This window comes from Protomyctophum parallelum (assembly GCF_964188405.1).
Source record: "Protomyctophum parallelum genome assembly, chromosome: 13".
NCBI classification, from domain to species: Eukaryota; Metazoa; Chordata; class Actinopteri; order Myctophiformes; family Myctophidae; genus Protomyctophum; species Protomyctophum parallelum.
Window position 1 is genome coordinate 11,586,668 of NC_139708.1, and position 15,685 is coordinate 11,602,352.

The window sequence follows — 15,685 nt, forward strand, 5'->3', positions numbered from 1 at the left end:
TGGCCCTCCGAATTAGCCTCCACATTACAGCCGTGGGTCTCCAGCTGCCTTGTAGTTAACCATAACTGACCACTGAGCGTTGGCTTCATTATAGAGCCATGCATGTCGAACCGAGACGCCGTCGCCCCGGCCGTCACATTCAATTTCAAAATACAATGCCCGGCTCCGAATCTACACCCCCCCCCCCCCCCCCCCCCCCCCCCCCCCTCCCGTCTTTCTCTCTCGCTTAAGCTCAGCCCTTCTCCTTGTTTCATAAAATATGATCTGATTAAAATAGATTACACACCTTGTTAGCGGAGCGTTACATATTTGATACGGCTGCTGCTTTGAGACGTCGGGCAAACCTCCTCCCTTCATGATTCAAAGGGCCTTGTGGCCTTGTTCTTTGGCCTATTTGTCTAATAAGCTCCGCTACCAGTACATGAGCTGCTTTTAAGTGAACAGACCCAGCCCTGCAGCAAAAAGGCAAAGATCAATAACCACACACCTGTAAAACGAAACGGAAAGGAGAGAGAGAGAAAAAACAGAAAGAAAGAAATCACAGGGCCAAGGATTTTCTCTGCTCCTTCCGCAGGCGGAACGAGGTATATATGGGATAATCAGCTGCAACAACCCAATGCAGGGAAGGGGAAATCACAAAAGCGGGGAAACATTTGCGTGTGGAATCCTTGCAGGTCAGCGGTAGAGTGCAATGTTCAGCAACGCTTATAGCGCTATGCGAGTGTGTAAACATACCAGGTCCCTGATAAACCTTCCCTGATTGTCTGGCCTGATGTGCGGCTATGCAAAAGTCCCATATTATATTACAAGCAAAACAAAACAAGCACAAGACGTCAGTGTCTGCGAGGGTAAATGAAACTCATTACGATCCCCATCTCATCTTCCTCACTGATGGAGGAAAGATCTCACGTAATCAACAAAAAGCTCCTACTGTGCAGGCCCGGGCAAAACATTTGCGTTGGGGAATAATATTGAGTCATATAATCTCAAGACGACTGAAAATAATACCCCCCTTCCCCCGCCCTTCTACGGCAAACAAAGTCCAAGTGCGAGAGAGGGGGGTTGAGAATGCAATACTGGCACTGCTTGAGGAACGCAATTATCATTTAGCGAGTCCACGAGCCGCGCCTGACAGGGGTCGGACCCGCGTGGAAAACTCATTTTCATTTTTCTTATTATATCATGATTGTATAAACAGTCTTAACCAGTGGCTACGGCGGCTGCAAATTATGGCAAATTAGTCCCCGTATTGTTTTTTGTGTGTTGTTGTTTTTTTTTATAGCGGAGTGCAAACCAGGAAGCCCCTGGAAGTGCTTTGTTTTCTCCATAAATCAGCCAAACGGTGCACCTGTTGAGAGCGTAAACAGATTAGGCCCTATTTGATTAGAGTCTTACATCAAAACATTTTGAAGAGCTCTCCCGCCCCGTTCATCTACCGTTTCCTCCAGAGCGTAAAGTTGCTTTCTCGCCTCCTACGCCTCCCGCACTGAAAGTGGAGTTTGGCTTTCAGTGGCGGGGGACACATAACAACCTATACTTTGCGCGGTGGAGGGGGGCGCGGCAGGTCCCTCATTACCAAAGCGCAACGGTGATCACGGGCGATAATATGGAACCATAACCGAGCAATTAGACTAATGGAAAAAAAACGGTATATAAGGCCTATATGTTTCTCAGCCCTGGTGTGTGCCGCAGTTTGCACGTCACCGCCGCTGCCCCGCCGGGGGGGGGGGGGGGGGGGGGGGGGTTGGTGTTGGGGGGAGACCCCCCGAGAACAGGGCAGAGGAGTTGCAGAGTGAAGAGAGAGAGGGGGAAGGTGATAGTGGGGACCCATTCCATTCCTCGCTGCCACCTGCTATATGGCTCCTCAGAGAGAGAGGAGAGAAAGAGGGCCCCATCTGGGGAGGGCCTCATGTGGGGCGCCGGGGCTCTCAGGCATATGGATAAGAGCTCGAGCCTAGTCTTCCGCTACTTGACCGCCGTGCATTAGCTTAATATGGGGCCGGGTGGGGGAAGGCTTACTGCAGGCTCGCATATCGTGAGTTTCTGCAGTGCAGCACACAGAGAAGTACACATGAGGACACAATGCGCTGCCAATTTCTTTCTTTTGTGGGTGGACTCACCTGCCCAGCTGGGGGTCTCCATGTACAGGTGAAGGTGGAACAGGGACTTGGGGGCTGGGTCACTCACTGCAGTCACGGTTGCTAATGGTCCCTGCAAGAGAGAAGCAACACACAGCTGCTTTTAACCACTTCAGACAATGTGTTGTTTGGCGGTGTCGCGCTGCGGAAATACATAGCGGCTTCTTTAAACTCACAAAACGTTGCATCGCAATGCACCGTGAGCTTGTGGATCTGCAATATTCACCTTAGGTATAGGTAGGTATAGGACTAAGATCAAAAGAGGTATATTTAGTAACATACAAATAGGAATAAAATACCAAAGGAGATCTTGCTTCGCTTGTCTTGCTAGTGTGCATAGTACTGTGTGGGTGCGTGCATGCATGCAGTATGCATGTGCTTACAGTGTGTATGCCATATATGTGCATATACTGTACTATGTGTGTACTTACTGTACTATGTGTGTGTGTGTGTGTGTGTGTGTGTGTGTGTGTGTGTGTGTGTGTGTGTGTGTGTGTGTGTGTGTGTGTGTGTGTGTGTGTGTTAAACGAGTATCCTATTTGCAGGAGCATCCCAGCTGGCCGGGTACTACACGGTGTGCCAGAGTGATGAAGGATGCTCATGGTGGGTGAGTTGTGTGTTGTCTGCACAGGCAGCCAGGCAGACAGGCAGACAGGCAGACAGACAGGCATCCAGGCAGACAGGCAGACAGGCAGCTAGGCAGATATGCAGACAGGCAGATATGCAGACAGGCAGCCAGGCAGCCCGGCAGACAGCAGCCAGGCAGATATGCAGACAGGCAGCCAGGCAACCCGGCAGACAGGCAGCCAGGGCAGACAGGCAGCCAGGCAGATATGCAGACAGGCAGCCCGGCAGACAGGCAGATATGCAGACAGGCAGATATGCAGACAGGCAGCCAGGCAGCCTGGCAGACAGGCAGCCAGGCAGATATGCAGACAGGCAGCCAGGCAGCCAAGCAGACAGGCAAACAGGCAGCCATGAGTCAGATATGCAGACAGGCAGACAGGCAGATATGCAGACAGGCAGACAGGCAGACAAGTAGACAGGCAGGCAGGCAACCAGGCAGACAAGCAGACAGGCAGACAAGCAGACAGGGCCCCAGGCTTGACCCGCACCCAAAGGCCTATTCTTTTGAGGGGTGCTAGCCCCTCCAATGCCTAGCGTTGTGTGCCTGCGTGTGCAGACTGTGTTGGCTTGATCACGGAATGTGATGTATGATGATGTATGATGATCAGAGCGCCCCACACTTCAGACGAGACGCTTTTTACTTATGTAGCAGGCACCTGCATGCACACATACATCAAAGCTCTTTTACCCCCCTCCCCACCCGCCCTAAAACTGCCCTATCTATGAATGCAGCATTTTCTATGGTGAAGGAAATGCAATGCAGTATTGCATTGCATTGGCAATGCAATACTGCATTGGCATTGCATATTGCCTTTATCGGAACTCTCCTTGATTGCAGCATTTTGCCTCGATTGCAGAATTTTGCACTGAAATAGTTTGTCCTCTGTGTAGAAATCCATGTCATTTGCAGCATGTTTAGCTAAAGAGTGCGAGGTCGCACTGATCTACAAGCTCTCAACGCATCAAAGCGCTACTTTCAAATAGGCAACCTAGAAAATAGGCTTGGTTGAGGTATGTTTTGTAGGCCTACTAATGATCTAAATAGGATGAAGTAAAACTAAAGTTTTCACGTAATAATTTGCCTCTGAGTTGAAGTATATATATATGTTTTTTAATGGAACTACTCGGGTAAAAGTACCTCAAAATTGTGCACAAGGACACAGTAGTTGAGTAAACGTAACGCACCTATAGTTACCCCTGCCAACCCGCTGTAGCTGCGGTGAAAGTGCATTGATTTCCTCCCCACAGAAATAGCATAGCTTCTCCCAAGCGCTCCCGCCGAAGCCCCCCCCCCCTACTCCTCCACGTGCACACACACACACACACACACACACACACACACACACACACACACACACACACACACACACACACACACACACACACCTCCCCCTCCTGATTAAGCATTCGGCAGGGAGCCCTGCCAACACAATTTGTCATTTATCAAAAGTAATTAAAAGCAATTTCTTTTCTCTTGTTGATTGGGAATTGACTAATTGTTGGGGCCGCATACAAGCGAGGGGGAATAAATAAAACAACGGGTAGGAATGGATGAATTTTGCATAAACTCTGAGGAAAGCATAAATGCTGTTAAAATGCGGGCCCGACATCTGGCGCTGTGATTTCTCCCCGCATGGCTATATGACTGCAGAACCTGAACAGTTGTTGAGACCGCTCTGATATGGAGCCAATGCACAGCTAGTACATAATATTATTGTTGCTGTCAGGAAGAAAACTATTTTCTCCATATTTTAAGCACAGGACTTGAGTAAATGTACTTAGTTACTTTACACCACTGAAGGTTTCCCTCCTGACAGAGACGATAGAAACAGCATATTGACTGGCCGACTTAAAGGGCCGTCTTCAGTGGTCGAAAGTGGTCCTTGCATCAGCTTTCGACTAAATACAAACGTTAGCTAGTTTGGTAGGAATTCAAGGGGGAGAGCGAGATAGAGAGAGAGAGACTTTTACTTTAGTGGAGTATTTTAAATAGCCAAAGTAAATGTACTTGTTTGCTTTCCACCGTGCCTCTGGCGAGCAGTGCAAGGCGCCCAGCGGGCCCCAGAGGTTGGAGTAGTGCATCTATCCAATGAAACCAAAGCAATACCATTTCAACATTATCGGTAACAACCTTTGAATGCACCATTACCTTCTATAAGGGCAGAATGAAATGTCAGAATTGATTTTGAGGGAGGGAGGGTTGAGCAGAGAAGCTATACGGCAGCCATTTTGTTTCGACTCCCCCCCCCCCCCCCCCCCTTATATTCGGTGTCCCTGGATCATTAGCAACACTGTGCCGGGGGAACATGGAATGTGATGTGGGCAAGGCGCACACACACACACACACACACACACACACACACACCACACACACACACACACACACACACACACACACACACACACACACACACACACACACACACACACACACACACACACACACACACACACACACACACACACACACACACACACACAGTACATTGTTGATGTGTTGCAATCTCGGCACCACTGAAAAAGAGGGTCCCAGCCCTCAGTGTGTTCTCCGAGAACTAAATAAAGGTTGAAATGAAAAAATCTTCTGTGCCATTTATAGCCTTAATAAGGACTGATTTTGAACAGCTATACCATGCAGGTATAAATCAGACATAACCCCAACAACCTAAAGCTGACCTCTAAATGACTAAATGTCTGATCTGCACTCTAACCTCAATCATTGCTTAAAAGAGTCGTTCACCCACAGAATGACTTATTGTCTATCTATGAATGGACCGCATGGCTAAGTAAGCCCCATCCACTCTCCAAGACCAGGGTCTGCATGGCAAGCTGTGCTTCTCACCCAGTGAGATGCATGTTAAATGACAGGATTTCAGCATATAAATAATCAATCATTTCAGGATCAAGAGCTTTGAAGTGTCTTCTAAATCTAGTTTGCAGTAGGCTATGCACTGGAAGAATGTGCATGGCATTATTACAATAAACTAGAAATACGAGGAAATGTTAGAGGGAGAAACAGTATGCAACAGTATCAACTTTAACGTCCGACAGGCGTTTTAATGTAATGCATGGTATAAGACTACGGTGATCGTTAGTTTTATTGCCGCATCACCTGGGTGGGTGGGGCGTTACACTGACAGCTATGATGCGACGGAAGCTTGGATTGGCATTGGACAATTGCTTTTGGAGTTTAGCGAAGGGTTAACAAATGTACTGCTTCTGAGGGAAGGTTCCGCCAGTAGGAATCCAACCAGCAACTGCTTCTGGCGTAACGTTCCGTCTGATAAGCTTTATTATTGATATCAAACCGAATAGCTGATTTTTATTTTGTTTTGCTTGGCCTTTCCTTCTTTAGCGATCCTATAGACCGGATTGCGCAACCGCACTGCCGTTCACCTCCCTTTATACGGGCTGACTCGAAATCTACGGAGCTCTCCATGGCTTGGATAAAACCTGCAATGTTCAGAGGTATTTGCAGATTATCCGGTGGTCTAGATGGGAACATTGGCGCTTTCTAGAGCAAGGATGGCTTCATTTTAGCTCGCTAGCATTGACACTATTTATTTCGCATCTCAGGATGGCCGTCCAAACAGGATGTGAGTCCAGCGTGTGTTACACTAGAAACGGCTCGGCAGCCTGCGGTTGGCTCTGCGTCCAGCAGGAGGCAGCAGATGGGTTAAATACACACCCCATGAAACCTTGAATTCAAGGATTTTGTTTGTTTTGTTTTAGTCGCATTCCTAAACCAATAATTTGCTGGCCGGGTCATCGGTCAGTAGGAGACTCCTTAGGCGACTTTTGAGACTCTTGGATTAGGAATTTGCCGCTTGTGCGCACACTCACACTCACACACACACACACACACACACACACACACACACACACACACACACACACACACACGCTTCATATGGGGCGTGTGTAATTGATAGATAATTTGGGTGTACTACTCCTTTACTTAAATCTATAAAAAGCTTTGTCTTTGTTTACCATAAAGTATATCCATCCCTATTGGGAGGACCATGAAAAACTGCCCTTGCAATGTAGACCCACATTTTAACCTTCTTGTGGGGACATTTGGCCCTAAAAAGGGTCGTAAAACAAAAGCACACCTGCACAAACATCTCTGGTGACAGTGTGTTAGGTAGGTGTGGTACAGAAAACAATAAAAAGTGAGAGAAAACATAACTATTAAAATAAATAAATAAAAAGCTGCTGTGCGCCAGCAGAGGAGTCGTTTAAATTTCCCACTTTGGATAAATAACTTCAGCTCACACACAGATACCTGGCTTTGCTCTGAGCGGATCACATTTCCAGTCAAGCTCTCTCTCTCTCTCTCTCTCTCTCTCTCTCTCTCTCTCTCTCTCTCTCTCTCTCTCTCTCTCTCTCTCTCTCTCTCTCTCTCTCTCTCTCTCTCTCTCTCTCTCTCTCTCCCTCCCCCCCCCCCCCTCTTCCCCCAACTCATGCAGCTTCACTGAGACCATGTGAATATCCCTTTGAAGGCTGTGAGATGGACAAGCAGCACTATCATTGCCTGGGAACCCAGAAATAATTGGGCAACAGTGGGAGAAAGCCTGAGCACAACCCAGCCGCCCCTCTCTGTGGAGCCATATCCCTGCTCCGAATATCTAATTGAGTGATTCTCAACCTTCTTTTCTTCATTTCAAGTATGCCCCCAGTTTGACATGCATTATAGGCCAGGGACCCCCATTTGATATGATGTTGTTATCTCTCAGACCCAAACCTACACTGTGACAACCTCTGTTTTATGAGGGGCCCCTCCTATATATTCAGCTATTAGTGTAGTTTTCGTCTTACACAGACATTAAATTCCCATTGGCAATGCATGGAGAATTTACGTCATATGTAGGACACACATACGTATGTGGACACTTCACGGGTGTGCTTTACTTTTCCCTCCTATGCCCAGCTTTGTGTGTACCATATAGTGATGATTTCATTGGCTGAGCACAGAATGTGATGTATGATGATATGATAAGAGTGTCCCTCACTTCAGTGTGATTTTAGTTTTTTTGAGAGTGCCAGGCCCTCCAATGAATGGCTTTTGAAGATTATGTCATGAAACAGCCAAGACTATGGAATTTCTTTACATGAGGCTCGATATTGTTTGTTTAGCGCACTTACAGTATAATTTGTTAATGACTAATTACTGTACCATTTGTACCCATTTGAATCCTGTATTAACGGGTCTGCTATACAGCACAGGCAGTACAGTCAAAGGTTATGCTAAAAGGATAACACAAAAAGCCCTCAGGAGGTTGTGTTTCCATTGTGGTCCAGTTTGTTTCCATTGTGTGTGTTATCCAGACCCCATAAAGGCTACATTTTGGACCCCCGGGCGTTCCAACGAACCCCACGTTGAGAAACGGGCGGTGTAATCGAGCCTCTCACTCTCTCTCTCCCCTAGCTTTTTTGTTTACATTCCCATTTGTCAGGAAAAACTCAATTACTTACGTCCCCCGAACATGTATGGTTATTAATGCTCTAATTATGCCCACTCTCTCTAATCTTTTTTGCCTTTGCAATTTGGGTGATGTATGTGTGTCGGCACGGCGTGGCAGAAAGTTCCCTCCGGAAGAGGAGGAGTGGATTAGGGATGTGTATATGTGCAACACACACCTCCAGGGAGCAATGTGAAGGACAGCCAGAGAGAGAGAGAGAGAGAGCTTGTCATATAGTGTGTCTATACGAAGGGGATTTATGAAGGCCTCATGGATCACGTGTGTGAATCTAATGGCGTCTTTGCGTGACGCGCGTGCATCAGAATAATTGGCTTGTGGGGAATACCCAGAGAGAAACTAACGGCAAAGCAACAGAGAATGGTGGAGCAAGTAGAAGTAACAATACCACATAGAAATACTATAAGTATAAGAGTATTATACACAAAATAATAATTTAAAATATGTCAACATGAAAATTGAAACTTGCCCAAAGTATAACATATTGGTTAATGTATAATTTGTGTGATCAAATGTAACCAGTAACTAAAGCTGTCAAATAATTGTAGTGGAAAAGCAAAGATAATTGCAGAGATGTAGTGGAGTAGAAGAAGAAATATTCTAGTAAAGTGCATGGATAAACTTTACATTTTACAAAATTGTGAGTGCAGTTCTTACAGTAATTAAATTGACTTAGTTACTTTCCCACCACTGTGTGGATCGTGTGTGTGAATAATGTCCTTAAAATGAGAATATAATTGCCTTGTGGGGAATATCAGAACAAAAACAAACAGCGTTTGCGGATTGGTGTTAGTTTGGAATGCGGACTCGAGCAACACCGGGAAAGAAAGTGAACTGAATGGCACGATCGTTGACCGGCTTTAGGTGTGACAGCTTTAGAGGGCTGAAATAATGTGGTGGAGAGGCCGAGGAGCCCCCATAGAGAGGCTGAGAGGGGCCACTACAGCCAGAGGAGCCCCACAGAGAGACTGAGAGGGGCCACTACAGCCAGAGGAGCCCCCACAGAGAGACTGAGAGGGGCCACTACAGCCAGAGGAGCCCCACAGAGAGACTGAGAGGGGCCACTACAGCCAGAGGAGCCCCCACAGAGAGACTGAGAGGGGCCACTACAGCCAGAGGAGCCCCCACAGAGAGACTGAGAGGGGCCACTACAGCCAGAGGAGCCCCACAGAGAGACTGAGAGGGGCCACTACAGCCAGAGGAGCCCCACAGAGAGACTGAGAGGGGCCACTACAGCCAGAGGAGCCCCACAGAGAGACTGAGGGGCCACTACAGCCAGAGGAGCCCCACAGAGAGACTGAGAGGGGCCACTACAGCCAGAGGAGCCCCCACAGAGAGACTGAGAGGGGCCACTACAGCCAGAGGAGCCCCCACAGAGAGGGGCCACTACAGCCAGAGGAGCCCCACAGAGAGACTGAGAGGGGCCACTACAGCCAGAGGAGCCCCACAGAGAGACTGAGAGGGGCCACTACAGCCAGAGGAGCCCCACAGAGAGACTGAGAGGGGCCACTACAGCCAGAGGAGCCCCCACAGAGAGACTGAGAGGGGCCACTACAGCCAGAGGAGCCCCCACAGAGAGACTGAGAGGGGCCACTACAGCCAGAGGAGCCCCCACAGAGAGACTGAGAGGGGCCACTACAGCCAGAGGAGCCCCCATAGAGAGACTGAGAGGGGCCACTACAGCCAGAGGAGCCCCCACAGAGAGACTGAGAGGGGCCACTACAGCCAGAGGAGCCCCCACAGAGAGACTGAGAGGGGCCACTACAGCCAGAGGAGCCCCACAGAGAGACTGAGAGGGGCCACTACAGCCCCCAAGCCATGAGTGTTCTTCAAGGCTTTCCCCGGGAGCACGTTTACACCGGCACAAATTAGCTGTAAGGAATGTGCTTCTGTTACACGAGCATGCATAGACGTACATTGCGCACGTGCACTCACGCACGCACACATGGGGCCAGCACTGCTGCTGCCTGGCGACACAAAGAAGTATTAATAATGATTCTTCTTCTTGGATCTTAAATGGTTATTTTTGTTCCACGAAGGTTCTCTACAGCCAGAACCCTTTCATTTAGAGAACGGATCTTCATGTTCCTCAATACGTTCCTCAAACAGTTCTCATTGGGCATGTCTTAACGGGCAAACATTTGCCAAACGGGCAAAAGAAAAAAAGTCCTGAAACTTGGATGACAGTGAAGAAGCAGGGGGGGGGGGGGGGGGGGGGGGTCGCCGTAAAGCGCCGGGACAATAAGCTCTCACTCTGAAACGTTTATGGCGGGGCTCAAAATATCTGATGATGCTCCTCGCGTAGCTTTTAATCTTTAATGTGAAAAATTAATCATCCCATTCATTATTTTAATAGCTGTCATTTTTCCCTCCCCAAAGTGGTGATTTATAACCGCGCTCGGCCCCGCGCAGGGCTCGCACGAGAGGGATTTATAGTAATGTTTGCACCAGGTAGCCCGCAACCATATTTCATTACTCTGACAAGCCATTAAAATGCCCTGGTGATTAAACAACAGCACGGAGGTCAGCCGCTCGCACGGCCGCCCGCTTTTTTCTCTCCCCTCACCGCTACCGCTATCACTGCCTCTGCCTCTATGCTAGGCTGTGCTATGGGCTGCAGTCATTCAGACCACTGATGCCAGATTCTGCAAGAGAAATAAGCAACCACGGTCTAAGAAAACAAGCCAAGAAGACACTACGTAATAGGCCACTCTATCACTTATTTGGAACGAGCAGATCTAGAAGCTCACAACGCGTCAAGCAGACATGGCAACACTGCTTAAGACAGAGAGATACCCCCACGGCACTGGTGATAGCCAAGTCCCGCTTCCGACTCCCCTCCACCCCAACTCCCGCACCCCCCCTCCCCACCCCACCCCACCCCCAGGCTGGCAGTAGTAAGTTTCTATTACAATGTACATGGCGAGGGGCCAGTTCAGAATAATATATGGCTACATGGACTGTAAGGAGAGGAGGACTCAAGTTGACAATGAAGCCTCCATTATGTTCCCTGCTCCAGTGCCACGACCGCAGGCGGGGGATCTGTAGACACACACATGAAAGGAGCCGCCATAGCATGGCACTGTTCTGGGAATCATCATCATGACAGACGGACATTCTGCAGAGAATACATGAACTTTGATATACATGATTTTGATGAACTTGACGCGCTCGGGTGGCACAGGTTGTGGGTTCGTATGGTGCATCCAGATTTGTCGGGCGAACACTATTGGCTATTGTTTGGGGGAGGGAGCATGGTCATTTCATGTACTTCTACAGGCTGTGAGGGGGTTTAAAAATTATTGAACGTCAAGTAAAAACTGATGATTGGTTGCACAATTGATGCACAGCAAGGTGTATATATACAGTATATACCACAATAGGTGGGGCAGAGAATGCAAATTCTATGCAAGGAGAATCAGAATCAGCTGACAGTCTGACGGCAGACTCATGCCGTGTTCAGTAGTCTGACTGCAGCCGAGTGAAAGCGGTTCATAAACCTGGTGGTGCTGCATGCGGTTGGGGGCCCTTGCTCAGCCACAGTAGCCGTAGGGGGTTGGACTGTTTGTGACTTGGGCTTTGACCGCACAACGCCTTTTTGTACAGTTCCTGGAGCGCGGTTACAGTTCCATATGCACTTTGCCGATCCCACTACTGTCTTTTCTCGGCCAGTACAGCTCCCATACCAGGCCACAACCCAGCCTGATAGAACGCCTTCAACTGAGGCGTTGTACCACAGGCTGAGGACGTGGTGTCCTGCTCCGAACCGGAGGAAATGTGAACGCACAATTTAGGACGAGAGAGAGACTTGAACCGCCGGTCAGGGAGTAGGAGAGTGAGTGAATAAGGTGCGAGAGGGTGGGACTTAGATCCCCCCTGCATGTACCGCTAGGCATACATACTGTTGACGTCTCGTACCCCGAGTCCAACGGTCGGGAATTGATCACCGATGGCGTGTCTGACAGTGACTGACAGGGCTTGTAATTGCTATGTTTGCTTTGGGACCGGAGCAGACGAGTGTTTGGCGATGGGGCCGTCTGCTCTGAAATACACCCCCCCCCCCCCCCCCCCTCTACAGCCCAAGCACCCTCGGGGGGTCCCAGATTTAGACATTAGGTCATTAGGTCAGTGGTGGAAAAGTGATCAAGTTTTGTACTTGCAGAATGTCCCGTTTCACATACGTCTACAATTAAAAATGTTTTGTAATAGGGTAAAAATTAAAATGTACAAAGTACCTAGTAACTAGAGTAGAAGCAAAAGTAGTAGCCTATAGAAAATTTGAATTATTTATTTAATGGTGGAAATGGAATAAAAAAATGTGTTGATAAAAAGAGTTAATAGTTTGTCCTTGATATTAATTGTTATTCCTCACTATGAAGGGATGCTGCCTGCTACATTTGGTCAAGTTTCTTGGCAAACGTTTGTTACTTTCATAGTCCAAAACACGGGAATATTCAGAGTGTTAAAGGACCACTTCACCACTTTTCAACCTATCTTCATAATACTGTAGGTCCTCACTAATAATCATGGAAAAATGGGCGAAAAAAATTCTACTCGGTCTGTGTCTCATAGGAGGGCTGTGGGCAGTTCAGAAACCGTCCTCCAGTGACATCACCAAGGGAATACAAGCTAATAGCAACTGCAGGCTTTCTAGTCCTGAAAAGTTGCAATGCGAAAACGGAATCCATCGTTCTCACGATAATGAAAATCTAATATCTTGTTTAAAATAAAATCTGCCTAATGATGATGTCACTGGAGGACGGTTTCATGATTATTAGTGAGGACCTATTATATGAAGATAGGTTGAAAAGTGGTGAAGTGGTCCTTTAATGAAACAGTAAAAACGTTTTGTTTTTGTTTTGTTTTACATTTTCACTTAACATGCCACATTTTGCTGTTAATACTTAGGAAACTATCAAAAATGTGGGTGTCCATGTCCACATGTTTACCTCTAATAAGGATATTTCAAATCATTTAGCACAACATGTTCATGCTGTAAACAACTAACCAACAAACAAACAAATAAAGGTTGGTGGTAAACAATAGAGAACATGGCCCTTTTCAGGGCCAAATCAAAATATGCAGTATATGTCACGGCCAAACGCAACCACATTTCAAGTGAAAATAAAATAATAAAATAATGTTATTTAGTATCCACCTCTGGACATGTTGTAAAGTAATATATCTGAATATATATTTTCACCAGTGGTGGAAAGAAACTGCATGAGTACTGCATAGGCCTATGTACTGTACAATTCTGGGGACCATTTGCTTGACTTGAATATTTCTATTTTTACAGATACTTTAACTTTTTACTCCAATCCATTTATTTGGCAGCTACGGTAGTTACTGTAGGCCTATACTTTGGCTATTTGAACATAGATGCTTTGTGAGCTTGAATATATGCTTGTATAGAGTGCCTTCACTTTGGCGGTTGAAGTATACTTTTACGCACACTTTTACTCAAGTAAAATGTTGAATGCAGGGCCTTTGCATTGTAGCAGAGTACTGTATGTCTACAGTGTGGTGTTGCTACTTTTACTTACAGTAGGTGAAACAAATTCTCAACAAACTCATCACCAATCAGTAAAGTATACATCAAAATTGTTACGTAAGTACAGTACTTGGCTTTCCACCACTGAAACCAACCCCGTCTGGAATGAAAGCTGATCGGCCTGGCCAGGCGGCTTTGAGACTTCCGTGCTTCTTACAAGAATTTATTAAAAATACATGCTCAAATGAATCACGCTGGCAATGACAAGTTCTCGCCAAATTCGTCTTGAACTTCCAGTGTAACCCCCGCAGCACTTCAAAGCGGGCACAATTAAATATTAATGCCATTATCTAAAGCCCTTACTAATGTTATCTAAGCTCGGGGTATTTAATAAGGTTACAATTATGTTATGAGTGACCCAGATACCTCTTTTGGACTAGTTATTGCATGCGATGGAGGAGGTATTAGATGTGTAGCTTTGCATGGCGACCTAAGAATGTGTAACCAAATCCACGTAGGCTATTTGATCCAGCAAAACAAAAATAAAAAAAACTAACAAGATTATGGGAACGGGAATGCATGCGGACAGCAAGTGGATATTGTCAATGATTAGAGTATTCATAATTTATGAGTGAAGAGGGAGCAAAATGGTTCTCAACACAAGTGGATGTGTAAGCAGTTCAAACGCTTGGCAGATATATAGAGAGACACAACATAATGGCTCAATTCAGCATTTTGTGATTTGGGGAGAATATATTTTTGAATCAGTTTAGTGACACTTTAGTCTGCATGGCATTTGGCCGATCATGAATAAAATGGTAAAAATGGTAAAAGTCTGGTAGGGTACGGTCACACCACATTTAAATTCTATCTACAGATGTGCCATTCCAACTCTTCACGGAAATTCCCATTAAAATGCATTCGCATCGAAAGTATTGGCATCAACATATAGGCTACTTAAAGTACCAAAAGTAAAAGTACTCTTATTATTATAGAATTATTACGCAGAATGTCCCATTTCAAGTTTTCAAAATGTATTCACATCTTTTGAAAATAGATCTACAAGCTCACAGAGCAGTTTTGGAACCACTGATCTGCACAACTCGCATATCGTTGCTGTCGGGAGGAAACCACCTAACCCTTTTTTGAGGGTTTTTTTCTTCTTTTAATAAATAAGTGCAATTGAACAATTACGTCTCTGTGTTGTTTTGAAAATATTGAACCAATGAAAAGTAGTAAAAAGTGCTTGGGGTTAAAACATCTTGAACTGTCTGCTAAAACAGCTAACTCCACCACCTCTCTCCCACTCATGGAAGTCATTGACAATATATAAAGTCACAACACCAACTTTGATGAGGCAGTATTGCTTTGCTTTACCAAAACATACGGTTTTCTTCATTTCCTGAAAAAGATCTACCTGAAAATTTGACATTCTTTAGTTAAGTGGTTAATTTCTTCCTGACAGCAGAGATATATATTTATCTGAACTGTGCCTTTTCACCAAACAAATTCCTCAACAGGTCAGATCTTTCTTTCTTTCTTTAAATTTGTGCATGTGCATGCCAAACTGGATAAACCTCACTTCACAATCAACTACACAACTCAACATATTTCTCTGAACCTTTGACTTTTCACACATTTCTCAGTAGGTCAGTTCAGGTTTTCTTTTCAGACCGCGTGAGAAGGTCATGTTCAATCACTGGTAAACAAAAGATAACATTTCATCGTGCCAAATTGGACACGCTGGGTCGCTGGCTGCGCTTTGCCTCGGCGAGGGCCTCGGCAAAGCAGTCAACACTGGACAAATCCCAGTTCCATTGGAATCTACTGAAGCTAACCCAAAGCGTGCCAGATCACTAATTACACAATTTAAAACCAAAAGACTCTGGCATGTGTGTCGTTTGAAACAGAGACAGAAGAGCCATCGCTTAATCAGCCCGGCTCAA

The 15,685-nt window shown here is 46.3% G+C and overlaps 1 protein-coding gene across 1 annotated transcript in view; it reads right to left on the minus strand.

The window, feature by feature from the left end:
- Positions 1-2,148, minus strand: part of rbfox3a (RNA binding fox-1 homolog 3a) — a gene marked incomplete at its 3' end in the record, with an annotated part of 297,768 nt that extends 295,620 nt beyond the window's left edge. The window contains 1 exon segment of the mRNA XM_083779538.1: positions 2,121-2,148. Within this exon segment, the coding sequence (XP_083635664.1) occupies positions 2,121-2,142 (22 nt within the window). The 5' untranslated portion in view covers positions 2,143-2,148.
- Between the last annotated feature and the right edge of the window lie 13,537 nt (positions 2,149-15,685).